This window comes from Sorghum bicolor, chromosome 2, assembly GCF_000003195.3.
Source record: "Sorghum bicolor cultivar BTx623 chromosome 2, Sorghum_bicolor_NCBIv3, whole genome shotgun sequence".
In the NCBI taxonomy this organism is placed as follows: Eukaryota; Viridiplantae; Streptophyta; class Magnoliopsida; order Poales; family Poaceae; genus Sorghum; species Sorghum bicolor.
In genome coordinates, this window is record NC_012871.2 from 1,107,662 (window position 1) to 1,123,684 (window position 16,023).

The window sequence follows — 16,023 nt, forward strand, 5'->3', positions numbered from 1 at the left end:
CCTCGACCTCCCCGAGCGGCGGCCCTCCCCGGTGGTGCTCCTCTCCAGTGGCACTCCTTTCTTCCTCTCTCTCCATGGTTGGCAGTCAATCCTCCAGCCCATGGGTGGCCCTCCTCAGTGGTGCTCCTCCCCAGCGGCACTCCTTTCTTCCTCTCTCTCCATGGTGGTAGTCAATCCTCAGCGGGTGGAAGAGATGGCGCTCTAACCGGCCGATGAACAGGAGGTAGCGTCGCCCCAACCGATGTTCTCACCGGCCCCCCGTTCCCTCACCCGCTGCGCTACTGCTTTGCCCCGTCGGTGCCCCATCCTTCCACGCTACTGTTCGAGTTCATTGATGGCAACAGAAATAAGGAAAGGGATGACATGTGGGCTCCATATGTCATCGGCTGTTAAACTGAATTTGGGAGCCATGATTTAGGTAGTACTGCTGGAGTTAAAAGTAAAATTTAGGTAGTATAAAAATAGGTAGGTACCTAAACAAACATTTAGGTAGTCTGTTTTAGGTAGTATTGCTGGAGATGCTCTTAAATAGTCTGATTTAGGTAACACTGCTGTAGATGCTTTGAGTCAAACATAACAAACTTTGACTAAAATCTTTTAAAAATACATTATCATCCACAAATTCAAATAAATGCTCTATCAGAGTGCATTTTCAATTTCATACCTTTGATCAAGTTTGGAGCACAAATTCAGGTGTCACTCTGCTTATATTTCCTACTTCAACAAAGCTTCAACAGGTGGGCGTTTGGCAAATATTGGGATCGGAATTAATGATTCCTATCTGAACTAGGCGTCTCTGTATGACAATATTTGGAATACGATTCAACAGGTGGGCGTTTTTGCAAATATTCCGGGCCGGCGGCGTGGCGCCCTCCGGGCAAGGTCGCTCGGCCCCCAGCGACGGCGACCGCCGCTAGCCCCGCCACCAGGAATCTGGCCTCGCCTCTGTCAGATCCACGCCCCCAGCTTCCGTCTCCAGCGGGCACCTCGATGGAAGGCCGCCCCCAACTGCTCTTCCGCGGCAGCACCGGGCGCGCCGAGGCCTAAGAGCGCGGTGCCGAGAGCCGCAGAGACGGACGGCGACGGAGCGAAACGGCACTCACCTACAGGATACAGGACGGTAAGGTGGCGCCGCAGCTGCCGGCGAGCGGCTCTGTCGTCGCCCCGCAATGACCGGCGGCCTCCCGACTGGACTCCGGGTATTATTTCTTTCATAATACTCTGCATCTTGTTCCCCTTACTCTGAACTCCGATGTCAAGCATGACTCTCTGTTGCAATTTACCCTGCAAGATATTATGTTAGACCGATTTCTGTGGCGATAGTTCAAAATAACCGCAAACACATTTATTTCTCTTTTTTTTTTATAAAAAAAAATTTATCGCAATGCATTTCAAGTGCCATACTGCGAAGGTTACATTGGAAATTGGTGGCAACATCTTGAAAATCTCAAATGCCTCTGCAGTGTAGTTACAAAGTCCATAACATTGCAAATGGCTGCTCGACTGCGGTCACTAGTGTTATTTGTCTCACGTGTTCCCCAAGGATTTGGAAACTAGTCGTACGTACCTACTAGTTAGGAAGAAAGACTAGTACCTCAATTTTCACATGAGGTGGAAGTGAAACCCAAAGTGTTCTGGGAGCCTCTGCATTTTTTGGGAGTCCTATCTGATCATGGTAATGCACAGTCTTGAATATCTTCGGTTGCTCTACCAAGAAATACAGTGAATGCCATATATATGCCTTGGTAAAAAAAAAACTAAAAATAATCATCAAGATGCTACCTTCAGCTGCTCTTCAGAATCAGCGATTCCAACAAAAGGGACTCGAAGAGATACCACTATGTACCTTGAAATAAACTTCAAGCTAAGTGCTTGTGTAGTTGTGTTGTTCTGGAGTTCATGATAGTCTTAGTCCAGATTATAATTTCACTGCTGTTTCAAACACTACTCTGATAAGCACAATGTAGTCTTCTCTGTGCACTAAACAGTGCCAACCTGTTGAACGACAACAGCCCAAAATTTCTCTTCATTATCGCAGACATGGAATCATCATTTCGATGTTTATTCTATTTTTCTCTCTTATTCAAGGTGCACTGCTTTTCTTTTCTGAAGTCAAAATCGCAACACTTGCAGCATGGTCGGCAGGTCATACAGGTCAGAGGACTTATATAGTGTACAGAACAGTCTCTGGCTCTCCGTTGCAGCATCATCTTTGTTTTTCTTTGACTAAACCTCTCACACACAATTGAATATCATAATGTAGATGGCAAGCAAAGATTCTGTAGATGTGCTTCACATTTCTAATTTTTATTAATGTGCTGTTGTTCATTGTTGACCAACTACCATGATGACTTCTACAGCAGTACATTTGTATTAATCACTTTGACCGCCAGAAGAAAAAAGACATAGAAGTAGTATAGGAAAATCCTGAACTTGATCAACATCGAGAAAAAGATCAGATAGTACATAAGAGGAAGTTAAGGAACCAATAATAGCGATGGTAAAATGTCTCCAAATGGTCAAGCACATGACGTGTACGAGCTGACCTTTAGTCTGACTGGATTTCTTCACAAGTAATCTCACATCCCATTCCACCTTTGTTGTGAACTGTAACACCCAGCTGCTGCTTGCTTCCAGAGCAGAGAGTCCCAGAATGGATATTCTCCTTGCTGCAGTTCTAAGTGAGCTAACAAATATATCCATAAATTTCTTCATCAGAAATAGCTTTATGCCAACTGCGCTGGATGTGGAGGATCGCCTCTGCAGGATCCTGCTCCGGGCACTGGTCATTGTCGATGAGGCCATGGGATGGCAGATCACAAACCAATGCTCCAGCAGCTGGACATGCTCAGAAAAGCAATGAACCGAGGTTATTACATCCTCGACGCCTTCAGGTACCAATCTGGCAAGAAAGAGGAGGCCAGAGGTCATGTCCTGAGTCACACTTTTTCTGAGTCAAATGTAAATGCTCTACTAGGTTTGTGATATCACGTGTAAAGGCAAAAGGAGTTGCTAGGGTCGAAGATGAGATATCGCGTGTAAGGACTTGGACCAACCTTTCGCACATGACTTGGACTGGCAGTGATATATGTTTTTAACCTTGGATTTTAATTGGATTTATCTATAAGGATTTGGATTCTAGTCCATTGCCACGTCTATTTGTGCATTGTAGATCAACTACCATTTTGACTCGGGACCTGTAGTGGAAAAGGGTGGTGCAGCATGTGCCTTCCACTATGCTGAAGCTGAAGTAATGGGAAAGGGGCGTTCATAGATGGTGATGGCTATTGCCTCCGCATCACTAAGGTTGGAGAAGTCAAGATGTATCTTTTTCTCAGTGGCAGGTTTGAGAAGTCAGAAGATGTACCTTTTCTCAGCAGGTTCCTGTTTTGTTTTTCGATATAAATTCAGCTGGCAGCTTGGTCACATGCAAATAATTAAGTAGCCATAGGTGGCTTGAACTACTGGAGCGAACTGACTTCGGCCTGCTGCGTTAGAACTCTGCTGCCTTGACTTGACCAAGTCAGAAGGTGTACCAAGTTAGAATCTGAAACATTTCGGATCAACTGGGAAAAACTCTTAGCTCCTCCAAACAACACCTTTAACTTCCCTTGGTTCATCCACACCCATATCCTCATGATAAGAGCAAGAGTACAGAAATGGACACAATAATTTCTGTAGTCCTTGGTGAGGTGATCACTAGATCCATAAAATTCTTCATCAGCAAAAGCTCCAAGCCGAAGGTGTCAGATGTCGAGGACAGGCTGCAAAGGGTTCTCCTTCGGGCACAGGTCATCATCGACGAGGCTACAGGACGACACATCACCAACCAAGCTATGTTGCAGCAGCTGGGCATGCTGAGAGATGCCATGTACCAAGGCAACTACTTATTTGACATTTCCAGATACCAATCTCAAGATGTGGAGGACACCAAGGATCCAGTTGTGAGTTATTCTCTGTCTCTGTGCAGTGTAAGTTCCCGTAGAGGAATATCTCCTTCCAATAGGAAGACAGAGCTTTTGGAACAATTGCAACATGCTGTTGACAATTTGAGCTCTATGATACTTGATGTGAAAGAACTGGTTGGGTTCTTGATGAGCTACCCTCGGCTGTACCGCCAGCCTTATAGCGTGCATCTGCTGCTGAGCAACTGCATGTTTGGCCGGCAGATGGAATCACATCTTGTTATTAGCTTCCTGTTGAATACAGAACCTCATGGTTCTGAAGAATTAGAGGTCCTGCCAATTTTTGGTCCATGCCATGTCGGCAAGAGCACCCTTGTCTCTCATGTTTGCAAGGATGAAAGAGTCCGTGATCATTTCTCTGAAATTCTTTTATTGAGTGGCCATGATTTTACAAATTATGACCTTCTTACACTCAGAAAAAGATGTGCAGTAGAACATCAAAAAAATGTGTTGAATACAAACAAAGATAGGAGGTTGCTTGTTGTTGAATTAGATGGTGATGTTCATGAAGATGCTTGGAATAAGTTGTTCTCTTCTTATAAACAATGGGTGCCAAGGCATAGTAAAATCATAGTCACAAGCCGATCAGGCGAGGTCATCAAGTTTGGAACAACACCACCTCTACATCTGAAGTATCTATCTCATGAAGCATACTGGTATTTCTTTAAGACACTTACATTTGGATGCATGGACCCCAAGATGCAACCAAGGTTTGCTCATGTGGCCATGGAGATTGCTAGGTTGCTGAGTGGATCTTTCATTTGTGCAAACTACACTGCTTCTTTGTTGAGGAACAACTTTGACATCCACTTTTGGTGCAAGGTTCTAACGTTCTTAAGGCAGTTCATCCACGAAAATAGCTCCAAATTTGGTCGCCATCCATATGATCTAATAAGCCAGAATAAACCTGTACGGTTTTGGAGAATGGCCATACCATCTGAAGATGTTGTCCCTTATGCTCCGTATCAACGCTCTTCACATGAGGAGGTCCCAGATATAACAATCCAAGATGTGTTGTATGGAAACAGTAAGCTTCATGGGAAATTTGAGGTCCTATCATGGAGGTCTCAGATCCCACCTTACTATAGCTATGTTCTCTCTTGTGAGATTCGAAAGAAAAAAACTGCAGGTACCAAGAGGAAGCGTTCTAAAAACTAAATAAAAGTTGAAACAGATTTGTTGAATATTTTCTGTTGTGGGGCTTAATTATGCGGTGAAACATCTGAGTATCTTTTGATAGGGTGTCACATGCAAGCTAACTGTACTACTGCTAAAGGTTGTAACTGTATTACTGTTCTATGACGCGCAGTTCTCCTACGCTGTTCGAGAAAAAAACTGTATTACTGTTAATAAGTTGCTACCTTGGCATTCTTCCTAAAGTGATTTTTTTCTCCAACTGTAAGTCCAAGGTACGGGTGATGTTTTTCTTGAGTTATAACAAATTGGTACTCCTTTTATCCTCTTTTCATCCTCCTTTTATGTTTTCACTAGCGAACATGACTTGTGGCTTGGAGGTTTATCCAACGATCTTGTTATCTATTCTAATACGTCTTGAAATTAGATGTTATACCATGGCTAGACTTGTGGTATTCTAAATATGGTCTCGTAGTGGATTAGGACCGGAAATGTGTGGATGGCAAGAATGAGATAAGGATGGGGGAGAGTGAAGTGTTGATGGATGAAAAAGTGAGAAACTGTTTTTCTCATTCCTTATTATAGGTATAGATATTATATGGATCACAACCCAGAACAGAACCAAATGATCTTGAATATTGATTGAATCTTAATTAGGGTGCTGCCCTCTCCATCTTCTGCTTCGTTTAGATTGTAGCAAAGCAGAAGAGGAGTGGTGGAGTGGAGCGCTGGTGTTGTGAGAGGGAACCAACACTACTACAACAGGGATTTTTAGGGGTGGTTGGTGACGCGGGACAGTTTTGTCAGCCGCCCCTAAGCAAAGGGTGGCTACAAATGCCCGATTTGTAGGAGTGGATTGCCAGCCGCCTCTACAAATTGGTTTTTTTGGGACGGTTGATTATTTGCAGGGGCAACTGAACATTGAGCCATCACTATAAATTATTTTTTAGAAATTCATGAATTCAGCAAAAAAAAAAACAAAAAAAAATTGTTTTTAATACGAGGAGGTCTCCATGAGTCAGCATTTAGTTGTTTGAGGCCCAAAATGAATTCAAATAAAAAAGTTATCAACTATAGAATTTTTTAACTTTTCAAGATCTACAATTTTTATTTTGGTAGTTTCTCCATCAGAGGCCGTTTACAAAATTTGAATTTCAAATGGGAGAAATTCAAAGGCAGTTTTCTATGACAAGATGATTTTAAATAAAAAATTATCAACTACAAAGTTTCATAACTTTTTGAGATCTATAACTTTTGTTTTTGTTTGTCCATCCGAGATCGTTTAAAAAATTTAAATTTTTCAAAATTCAAACGTAGTTTTCCTTGACAAGATGATTTCATATAAAAAAGTTATCAACTACAAAGTTTCATAACTCTGGGATACACAACATTTCTTTTAGTAGTTTCTCCATCTGAGGTCATTTATAAAATATAAATTTTAAATTTGAGAAATTCAAATATAGTTTTTCCTTGACAGGATGATTTTAAATCAAAAAATTCTTAACTACAAAGTTTCATAATTTTCTGAAATCTACAACTTTTATTTTGGTCATTATACATCTGATAAAGTAGTAGTAACATTATTCACAAAATTTACATATCTCTCTTGTAGTTTCATTTGTGAACAATGTTACTACCACTATGTCGGATGAATAATTGAGCAAAATAAAAGTTGTAAATCTTGATGAGTTCTATAAATTTTTTTGTTTATATCTTTTCTAGCTGAAATCATTTAGTTTTCTAAAATGATGTTTGAAGTTGTAATTTTTTGAAATTCAAAATTGAAATAAAAAAACGGTCACAAGAAAAGATGGATAAAATGATAATTGTAAGAATACAATAAATTGATAGAGAATGTTTTTAGAATTTTTAAGAAAAAATCATCAAATTTGAAGTTACTATGAGAGACAAAGACTAGTTATAAGTTTTAGCCATAGATTAAAAAGAGAAATCACAACTCTTTAACAATTTCAAAAATTTAATTTCAAACAACATTTTAAACCAGTAAATGGTATCAAATAAAAAAGTTATACACAACAAAGTTTCATAATTTTTCAAGATATATAACTTTTATTTTGGTCATTTCTCTGGGTCATTTAAAAAAAATCAAATTGTAGTGCTTAATTTTTATTATTTGACGTCTATTTATAAGGGCGGCTGAATATAGAGCCGCCTCTACAAATCAGGCCATTTATAGGGTGGCTGAGGGGGTTTGATCACCATTTGTAGCCACCTCTATAAAAAAAGGAGGTATTACTACAAATTCTTTTTTAGTAGTTCAAATCATCGTAGAATACTATATGTAAATATTTTTATCACTATTATTAATCGTCACCCAATCCAGGGCAGCTATATATGCAAATGTTTATATAATAGTAAATATGTCCGTGCGTTGCAACGGGAGAAAAACATCAAATGACCATAGAAAATGATGACATAATGTTACATATCTATTTATATTTATTCTTTTTATAAAATTTAAAGTCCATAATTTATTTTATTGATAACCATGACATCTATGGTATTAGATAGTTAATATTTACAATAATATATAGCTTGGAGACATATTTATTTAATAATAAAAATAGAAATTAGTCAAATATTATCTTACTCTAATATTACCTCTTAATATACCTTAGTATTATATTATAATATGAGAAATTTGTTGCTAGCTTTTTTTTATTTAGATTAGGGTTCCTATAAGATATGATATATCAGTTAAATGTATGTAGTTTATAAACACATGGGCTTATGAAGTGTTTATATGACATAACAACACATCGTGCAAAGGTAGTGAAAACATCCTCAAGCATAAATCTAGGTAAATTAGTAAATCAGTCAGATATGCAAGAATGGTGCTAAAACTTTTACCACAAATCAAGTATCACATTAAATAGGTTACCATAAATTTTTCATAATAATTGGAGCAAGATAACTACAATTTCAATTTTACACTAAAAAGCATAGGCAAACATCTCTAGCAAAAATATACTAAACTTTGTGATATTTTTTGTTTACTGTATGGATATACATATGTGGAGCTGAACAAAATTTGTTTTGTAATTTTTAGATTTTTCTATGAATTACTATGTATTTATCAATTTTTAGCCAATCAATTTTACACTAAAAACATAGGCAAGCATCTCCAGCAAAAAAATTATACTAAAATTTGTGATATATTTGTTTACTGCATGGATCTACATATGTGGAGCTAAACAAAATTTGTTTTGTAATTTTTAGATTTTTCTATGAGTTACTACGTATTTATCAATTTTTAGCCGATTTAAAGAATAAAAGGAAAATAAACTAAATGGACAAACAGTTTGCACCTAGGCCCCAGAAGATTTTACATTGAAAACCTTAGAAAAGCTTTTATTCTTTTTTCTCTTCAACCAGCGTTAAAGACACGGGCCAACCGATTTTGGATGATAGGACAAACACTTTGCACCTAGTCCCTTGTACTTTTCTTATTTTCAACATGCTCTGATATATACAAGAGATTTTATATTGGGAACTCTAGAAAAGTTTATATTTTTTTTCCTCTTCCAGCTCACGGGCCGACAACACAGATAGAGGCGGATAGAAAGTTGGCAGACTGAAATTTTCACAATTATATATTAGACATAGATTGAGGGGGAAATGACCGTTGGAGTAGACTCCGGAAGCCAAACCTCCTCCATGCACTAGATCCTGACGGCGACTACAGCAGCGATCCAACTATACCACCCGATCACACATCGCCCCCTCTCCCTGATGGGAACATTAAGAATTTTGATGCCGCTGCCATCTCGCCACATGAGGCCGGTGTTGTTCATTGGTGCTTCCATCTATCGGCGGCCTATAAAGCTGGGCAGGAGTAGGAAGGCAGATCTACGCAAAAGACAACTCACGTTAGCCTTTAGATCGTCAAACTAAAGGTTATCGTAACCTCTCACTCGGATCACTATGCAGCCTGATGGTGTGCAATCGACAATTCTCGTCAGCCTCGATGATGTAGATGCTTACATCTAGGTCTTGTTTAGTTCCTAAAAAATTTTGTAAAATTTTTCAGATTCCCCGTCACATCGAATCTTTAGACGCATGCATGGAGTATTAAATATAGACGAAAATAAAAACTAATTGCATAGTTTGGTCGGAATCGATGAGATGAATCTTTTGAGTCTAGTTAGTACATAATTGGACAATATTTGTCACAAACAAACAAAAGTGCTACAGTACCTATTTTGTAAAAATTTTTGGAACTAAACAAGGTCCTAAAGTGATGACAAAAAACAGGGAGTAATTTAGCTTCAATACTCTGCCACAGGACAGGTATGAGAGGTTATAGAGCAGAGTCTCGCGCTTTTCCAGGTAGTGTTTGGTCTCCATATGCTTGACGGGCCGTGGCTTTATGAGCTTCGTGCCTGGGCTTCGGTCCAAAGTACGGCCCGTGGGCCGGTTTTGTGCTGTGTTGGCCCGTCAAGTACGGTATTTTTTGTGTCGTGTCGGCCCACAGCTCGTCAAGCCGAAAACAGCTAATTTTCATTAATATTTTATAAGTGCTGAAACATTTTATTATTTCCACCAGTATAACAATTAACAGTACATATATACAAGTCACAACTACACAACAAGTCATTTTCATCGGACCGCTACCGGGCCGACCGTTGGAACAAGCCGTGCCGCATGCCTAGGTGGCGGCCTAGGCACGGCCTGGTCCCTTGGGCCATGCTTGGGCCGGGCCAAATCACCGGGCCATGGGCTGTGCCACCGGGCCGCGGGCTGCATGGTCATATATAAGTGTCAGCTACATACAACAAAGTTAGTGGATCAGAAAGAGTTGTGAGGAGTTATATAGCATATATTTCTATCCCACACCATGGTATAGTCGTTCACTCGTTATTCTCCTTTTTTGGGTTTGCTGTCAAAAGGGGTCCATTGAGGCGCCTCCCTTCTACCTCCTAGATAGTGGCACGAATCCGTTGTAATCTGAGGTTTTTTTCTCACCCCTATGCAGGGGCGAAGCTATGTGGTTATCAGGGGTACAAATGCACCCCCAAAAATTCTAAAAACAGTGATTAGGTTTAAAATTTCACCATATATACACTCCTCACGGAAGATGTTTATGCACCCACAAGTTAAGTGTACCCCCTCTAATTTGTTCTAGCTTCGCCACTGCCCCTATGAACGTACGGACACACTTTATCCCTATAAGGGCACTTCCAATGCTAAAAATTATATATAGACACTATGTATAAAAACTATAGTTCCAATGGATAGTTTCTATACAATAATTTTTTTATCCAATCACATTCATTCTCTCTCTATTCTCAACCAATCGTACCACTTTATGTCTTGGATCTCGTGTAGACATGGTTTCTAACTTAGACCCAGCATCTGTCTCTCTTCAATAACTACCTTGCCACATCAGCAAAATGCTTAGGTGACAGCATAATTAATGTCTATAGAAACTATGATAGTTTCTGCATTGAGATCGAGTGCTCTAAGTACATAAAAAACTAAGCCGATCTCGAGATTGATGAAGTCACCGTACGCACATGCATCATATCTACCACTAAAAGAAAAATAGAAAAATACAAGCACCACAAGGAACTGAGCCACAGCTGAGCAATGTTGAGTTGACTTATTTTTTACTCCTTTGATAATGCTAGTTTCAAGTGTCTATGAAGATGACTCTTGGGCCGGACGAGTTCACCTATGAGTATGAAGATGATCAGTCTCCATTGTAAAAAATACTACAGTTGCAAGATTGTTGGTGAATCAAACAGGGTTCAGAGAAGTTATTATATAGTATATCATACAGTAACAGTAAGTTTGTCTCTATTTTCCAGGTGGTGAATGGAATCCAATTTTCTTTTGACTAAGCTTCCGATACATTCGAAGACTAGCTGTTAGTACGTAACAGCTGTTAGTCAAGAATACTTGAGTGCGCTGTTAGTCAGGAGTAGACAGCTGACTCATGACTTTGAACAAAGTTATATATCTGAGCTGTTACTCGGAGACATCATATTCCATTTGAGCTGACTGTTTACTTCAGAACCATATTTTTCTCTCCCCACCTGCGTGCATCATCTTCCTGAAGAGAGGAGAGAGCCCCCAGATGGAGATTTTCCTTTCTGCTGTCCTCAGTGAGATGGCAACCAGATCCATACATTTCATCATCAGCAAATGCTCCATATTGCAAGCACAAGATGTGGATGACCGCCTCCACAAGGTCCTGCTCCGGGCACAGGTCATCATCGACGAGGCCATGGGACGGCAGATCACAAACCAAGCTATGCTCCAGAAGCTGGACATACTGAGAGACTCCATGCACCAAGGCTATTACATGCTCGACAGTTTCAGGTACCAATTTATCAACGCGGAGGATGACAGAGATCAGCTCATGAGTCAATCGTTGTCTCCCTCCAAAGTAAATTATTTTAAATATTTCTATCACTTGAAAAGAAAGATACAAATATTTGAACAGCTACAAAAGATGCTACACAATTTGAGATCCATGATCCTTGATATGGAAGAGGTGGTCATTTTTTTGACCAGCTACCGCCGCTCATACCGCCAGCCTTATAGCATGCATATCCTGCTGGGCAATTGCTTGTTTGGTCGTCAGATGGAAGTAGAACTTGCAATCAACTTTCTTTTGCACACACAACCCCAGGGTCCTCCAGAATTGGAGGTCATGCCGATTGTGGGTCCAGGCAAAGTTGGCAAGAGCACTCTTGTTGCTCATGTTTGCAAGGATGAAAGAGTCTGTGACCGTTTCTCTAAAATCCTGTGGTTGTGTGACCATGATTTTAAAGGTGATGAGCTGGCTTTCATAGAAGAATGTACAGTGAAACTTCAAAATCTTGTGACTAACCTGAACAAGGACGAGAGATTACTAGTTGTGGTTGAATTAGTCGGCGATCCCACAGAAGATGAATGGAATAGTTTGTATTCTACTTCTAAACGGTGCATGCCAAGGGGTAGTAAAATCATAGTCACAAGCCGATCAGATAAAATTGTTAGGTTTGGAACAACGCGGGCTATAACTCTGAAGTTTCTTACCCAAGAGGCATTCTGGTATTTCTTCAAGATCCTTGTATTTGGTAGTGTGGATCCTGATATGCACCCAAGGCTTGTGCAATTGGCCATGGAGATAGCCAAGATGCTAAAAGGTTTCATCACTGGTGCAAATGTCATATCTTCTTTACTGAGGGACAACTTTGAAATCCACTTTTGGTACAAGGTTCTTATGTTCTTTAGAGGATTCATCAAGAAGTGCATCTCCAAATTTGGTGAACATCCATCAGATCGTCTGAGCCAAGACAGACCTGCAAAGCTAGGAAGAATGGCGATACCTTCTGAAGAATTATTGGTTTATCAATATCAATGCTCTTCGCAGAAGGAGATTCCAAAGATAGGAATACTAGATGTGGTGTTTGGAAGTGTTAAGCCTCATGGAAAATTTGATATGCTACTATGGAGGTCCCATATACCCCCCTATTATAGTTATGTCTATTCTTGTGAGATTAGAGAACTAAAAATTACAGGTGCCAAGAGGAAGCGTCCTATGAGAAGTGGAGCCGCTGTTTGCTAATTTTGTCATTATCTAGCAGCTTATTAGGAGGACTTCTGATAGGTTGTTACATGTTATTGCGTAGGAATGATCGCTGATCAATGTCATAGGGTATCATATCATGGAACTATACTTCATTCTATCTTGATCATGTACAACGTTCCTTAATTTTTATGTCATAACGAATGGTGTTTATTTATGGATAACTTTTTTAGAGTAACGAATTTCTTCTTGTTGATTTTACTCAAGAGAAAAGGTCTACTTAACCCCTTAACTATTGGCATGCGTCTACTTCTCCATCTAACCAAAAAAACTAGGTATTTTACCACTTGAAGTATTCAAAACTGTGGATTTGTTTCGAAGGTGGTTTTGCTAACATGGAATATTACATGAATGACGACATGGTAATGACGACTGAGCAAACGATAGAAAAAATATGATTAAGCCTCTCATTAAAAATATGATTAAATGAGAAAAATATTTTTTTTTCATTATTGGCACATGAAGTGGAGAATGTCTCATTAAGCCTCTCTCTCGGAATTGAATACCATATAACTTAGAAGGCAAGCAAAGCTGAAGTAGTATTTGCTCATGTCTCTTTCAAGACTACAAACAGATGGAAAATAAGGAATTAATGGAGGTGGAGAACAGCAGTTGAAGAGCTATTGCAAAGAAGTTACATAGATGGTGATGGCATATTAGGTGACTTTGAGCTATATATACCTTTATTTCTCAGCTGGCTGGTCAAATATGTCAGTAGTGGTCTAGTGGATGACTTGGACTACTGTGTGGACTGACTTATAGACCAAGTAAAACCACGCTTGCCATTTTAAGCTTCATGGTCCTTGATGCAGAAGAGCAAATCATGTTCATGACGAGCTACCCCTGCCTAAACTGCAGCTTTATATATAGCACACATCATGTCATCATACCCTACCGATCTGCTGGGCAACGGCATGTTTTGCCGCCTCTCTGTTAGAACAACTTATCTCTTGCCGTTTATCACTGCGTCTAATTGCGATTTCTTTAGTGCTAAAAACTGCAGTATGATATTACAATTTAGAAGACAAGGACATATTTTGTAGATATATATGGTCCACTTCTGTGCTGCCTGATGCTTTAATTTGTAGTCTGCGTTGTTGTTTCCTCGTGAAGGACAAAATCAGTTTTCAAGTTTAGGCAGCTTCAGAGTTCAGATGTGTTTACTAGTCTGCTGTTGTGCATTCTAGAACGGCTACTTTTTTGACTGGTACAACATAGCTTTTGGGATTAGTGTCCCAGGGCAGGTGCAGTGTGTGCCTTCTGTTATGCAAAAACTGAAGTCATGTTTGATCAAGTCTTGGAACACAGAGCAGATCTGACATGCAAGTTGCAGAACAATGCACCTAGAACATGGACCTTTTGCATCTAGAAGAGGAACTGTTGTCCTATATATTCTCTTGCTTTGCATGGACGATCCTGAACTTAGACAATCACGCCACTCCCACAGCGTGATTATTTCATTCTGTCCACCCGCTGTGTGATCTTCCTGACCAGAGACCCAAAATGGAGATCCTACTCTCTGCACTACTTGGTGAGGGAATCACAAGATCCTTAAATTTTTTCATCAGCAAAAGCTCCAAGATTCAGCCACAGGATTTGGAGGACCGTCTCTGCAGGGTCCTGCTACGCGCACAGGTCATCATTGACGAGGCCACGGCACGGCAGATCACAAACCATGCTATGCTCCAGCAGCTGGACATGCTGCGAGATGCCATGCATCAGGGCCATTACACACTTGACACCTTTAGATACCAATCTCATAAGGAGGAGGACACGAAAGATCATGTTGTGAGTCATTATTTGTCTCTGTCCAAGCTAAATTCTCTGAAAGGTTTCTGTTCTTCAAATAGAAACTCACAGATTTTAGAAGAACTTCAAGAGGCCTCTCACAGATTGAGCTCTATGATCCTTGATGCGGAAGAGCTGGCTGTGTTCTTGACGAGCTACCCTCGTATGTACCGCCAGCCTTATAGCATGCATCTACTTTTAGGAAACTGCATGTTTGCCCGCCAGATGGAAGCAGAGCTTGTGCTCAGTTTCCTACTGCACACACATCCTAATGCTGCTGAGCAATTAGAGGTCCTGCCAATTGTTGGTCCCGGTAAAGTTGGTAAGAGCACCCTTGTCGCTCATGTTTGCTATGACATAAGAGTTCGTGATCATTTTTCAGAAATCATGTTCTTGAGTGACAATGATTTCAAAAGTGATAAGTTAACCTACCTTGGGGAAAGGTGTCTGAAGAAATATCAAAATTCCACGTTAAACAAAGATGGAAGAATGCTAGTAGTTATTGAAGCTACTGGAGATTTCAATGAAGAAGAGTGGAAGAGGATGTATGCTACATGTAAACGGTACATGAAAAGTGGTAGTAAAATCATAATCACAAGCCGGTATGACAAGATCACAAAGCTTGGAACAACAAGGGCAGTGATACTGAAACATCTGTCTGATGAAGCATACTGGTACTTCTTCAAGACACTAACGTTCGGAAGCACCGACCCTGTGATGCACCCGAGGCTCACATGTCTGGCCATGGAGATAGCCAGGATACTGAAGCGATGCTTATTTGGTGCTACAGGGACAATAAAAATTCTAAGGGACAACTTTGACATCCACTATTGGTGCAAGGTTGTGTCCTTTTTGAGAGTGTTCAGCAAGTGGCATGTCTCCAAATTTGGTGACCATCCGTGTGATGCTCTGAACCAAAATGGTACTAGACCCGTGCATCTATGGAGAATGGCAAGAAGTTCTGAAGAGATCGTGGTTTATCGTCAGTATGAGTGCTCTTTGCAAGAGGAGGTTCCAAAGATATCAATGAAAAGTGTGGTGTTTGGAGATGTTAAGCCTTCTGGGAGATTTGAAGGCGTCGCATTTAGCTCGCAGATACCACCCTATTATAACTATATCTACAGTTGTGAGATTCGAGGCCTAAAGACTCAAGGTGCTAAGAGAAAGCGGTCTTGATCATGTCTTTTTTTTTTCGCGATCGGGCCAGACCCGTTTTTCATTAAGAGGAAAGCAAAAGAGGTACAAAACCCGACGACGAAAACGGGTGAAGGCGAGCAGCCTTAACACCGACAAGAGAGACCTAAACTACTTTGATCATGTCATTATGAATCTTATATATTTGTATATTTGAACATGTTTTATTGATTGGCGGTCACAACTCACAAAATGCAAACAATAGTACCACGAACAATTTTATGATATATAGGGCGTCAGAGCATCTCTAAGAGTTTGCTAAATTTCACTTGGCAAATCTTATAATTTGGCAAGTGTCTAAACTATATGGCAAATCTTATAATTTGATTGATGCTGTCAGTG

General features: G+C 40.2%; 2 protein-coding genes across 5 annotated transcripts; both read left to right on the forward strand.

Annotated features, from left to right (window-relative positions):
• LOC8084250 (disease resistance protein RGA2) lies at positions 620–12,877 on the forward strand. Of its 4 annotated transcripts, none has more exons than XM_002459203.2 (2): positions 620–1,199; positions 10,931–12,877. In XM_002459203.2, the coding sequence occupies exon 2, from the start codon at positions 11,200–11,202 to the stop codon at positions 12,676–12,678; it is 1,479 nt and encodes a 492-aa protein (XP_002459248.1). In that variant the 5' UTR covers positions 620–1,199; positions 10,931–11,199; the 3' UTR covers positions 12,679–12,877. The 4 variants fall into 4 exon arrangements, 2 of the variants coding, with proteins under 2 accessions (XP_002459248.1, XP_002459247.1); XM_002459202.2 differs by lacking the exon at positions 10,931–12,877 and adding an exon at positions 2,719–5,268 and having other exon boundaries at positions 622–1,199; XR_002450496.1 differs by lacking the exon at positions 10,931–12,877 and adding an exon at positions 2,134–2,362 and having other exon boundaries at positions 660–1,199.
• LOC8084251 (disease resistance protein RGA2) lies at positions 14,602–15,663 on the forward strand. Its single transcript, XM_002459204.2, has one exon. The coding sequence runs from the start codon at positions 14,602–14,604 to the stop codon at positions 15,661–15,663; it is 1,062 nt and encodes a 353-aa protein (XP_002459249.2).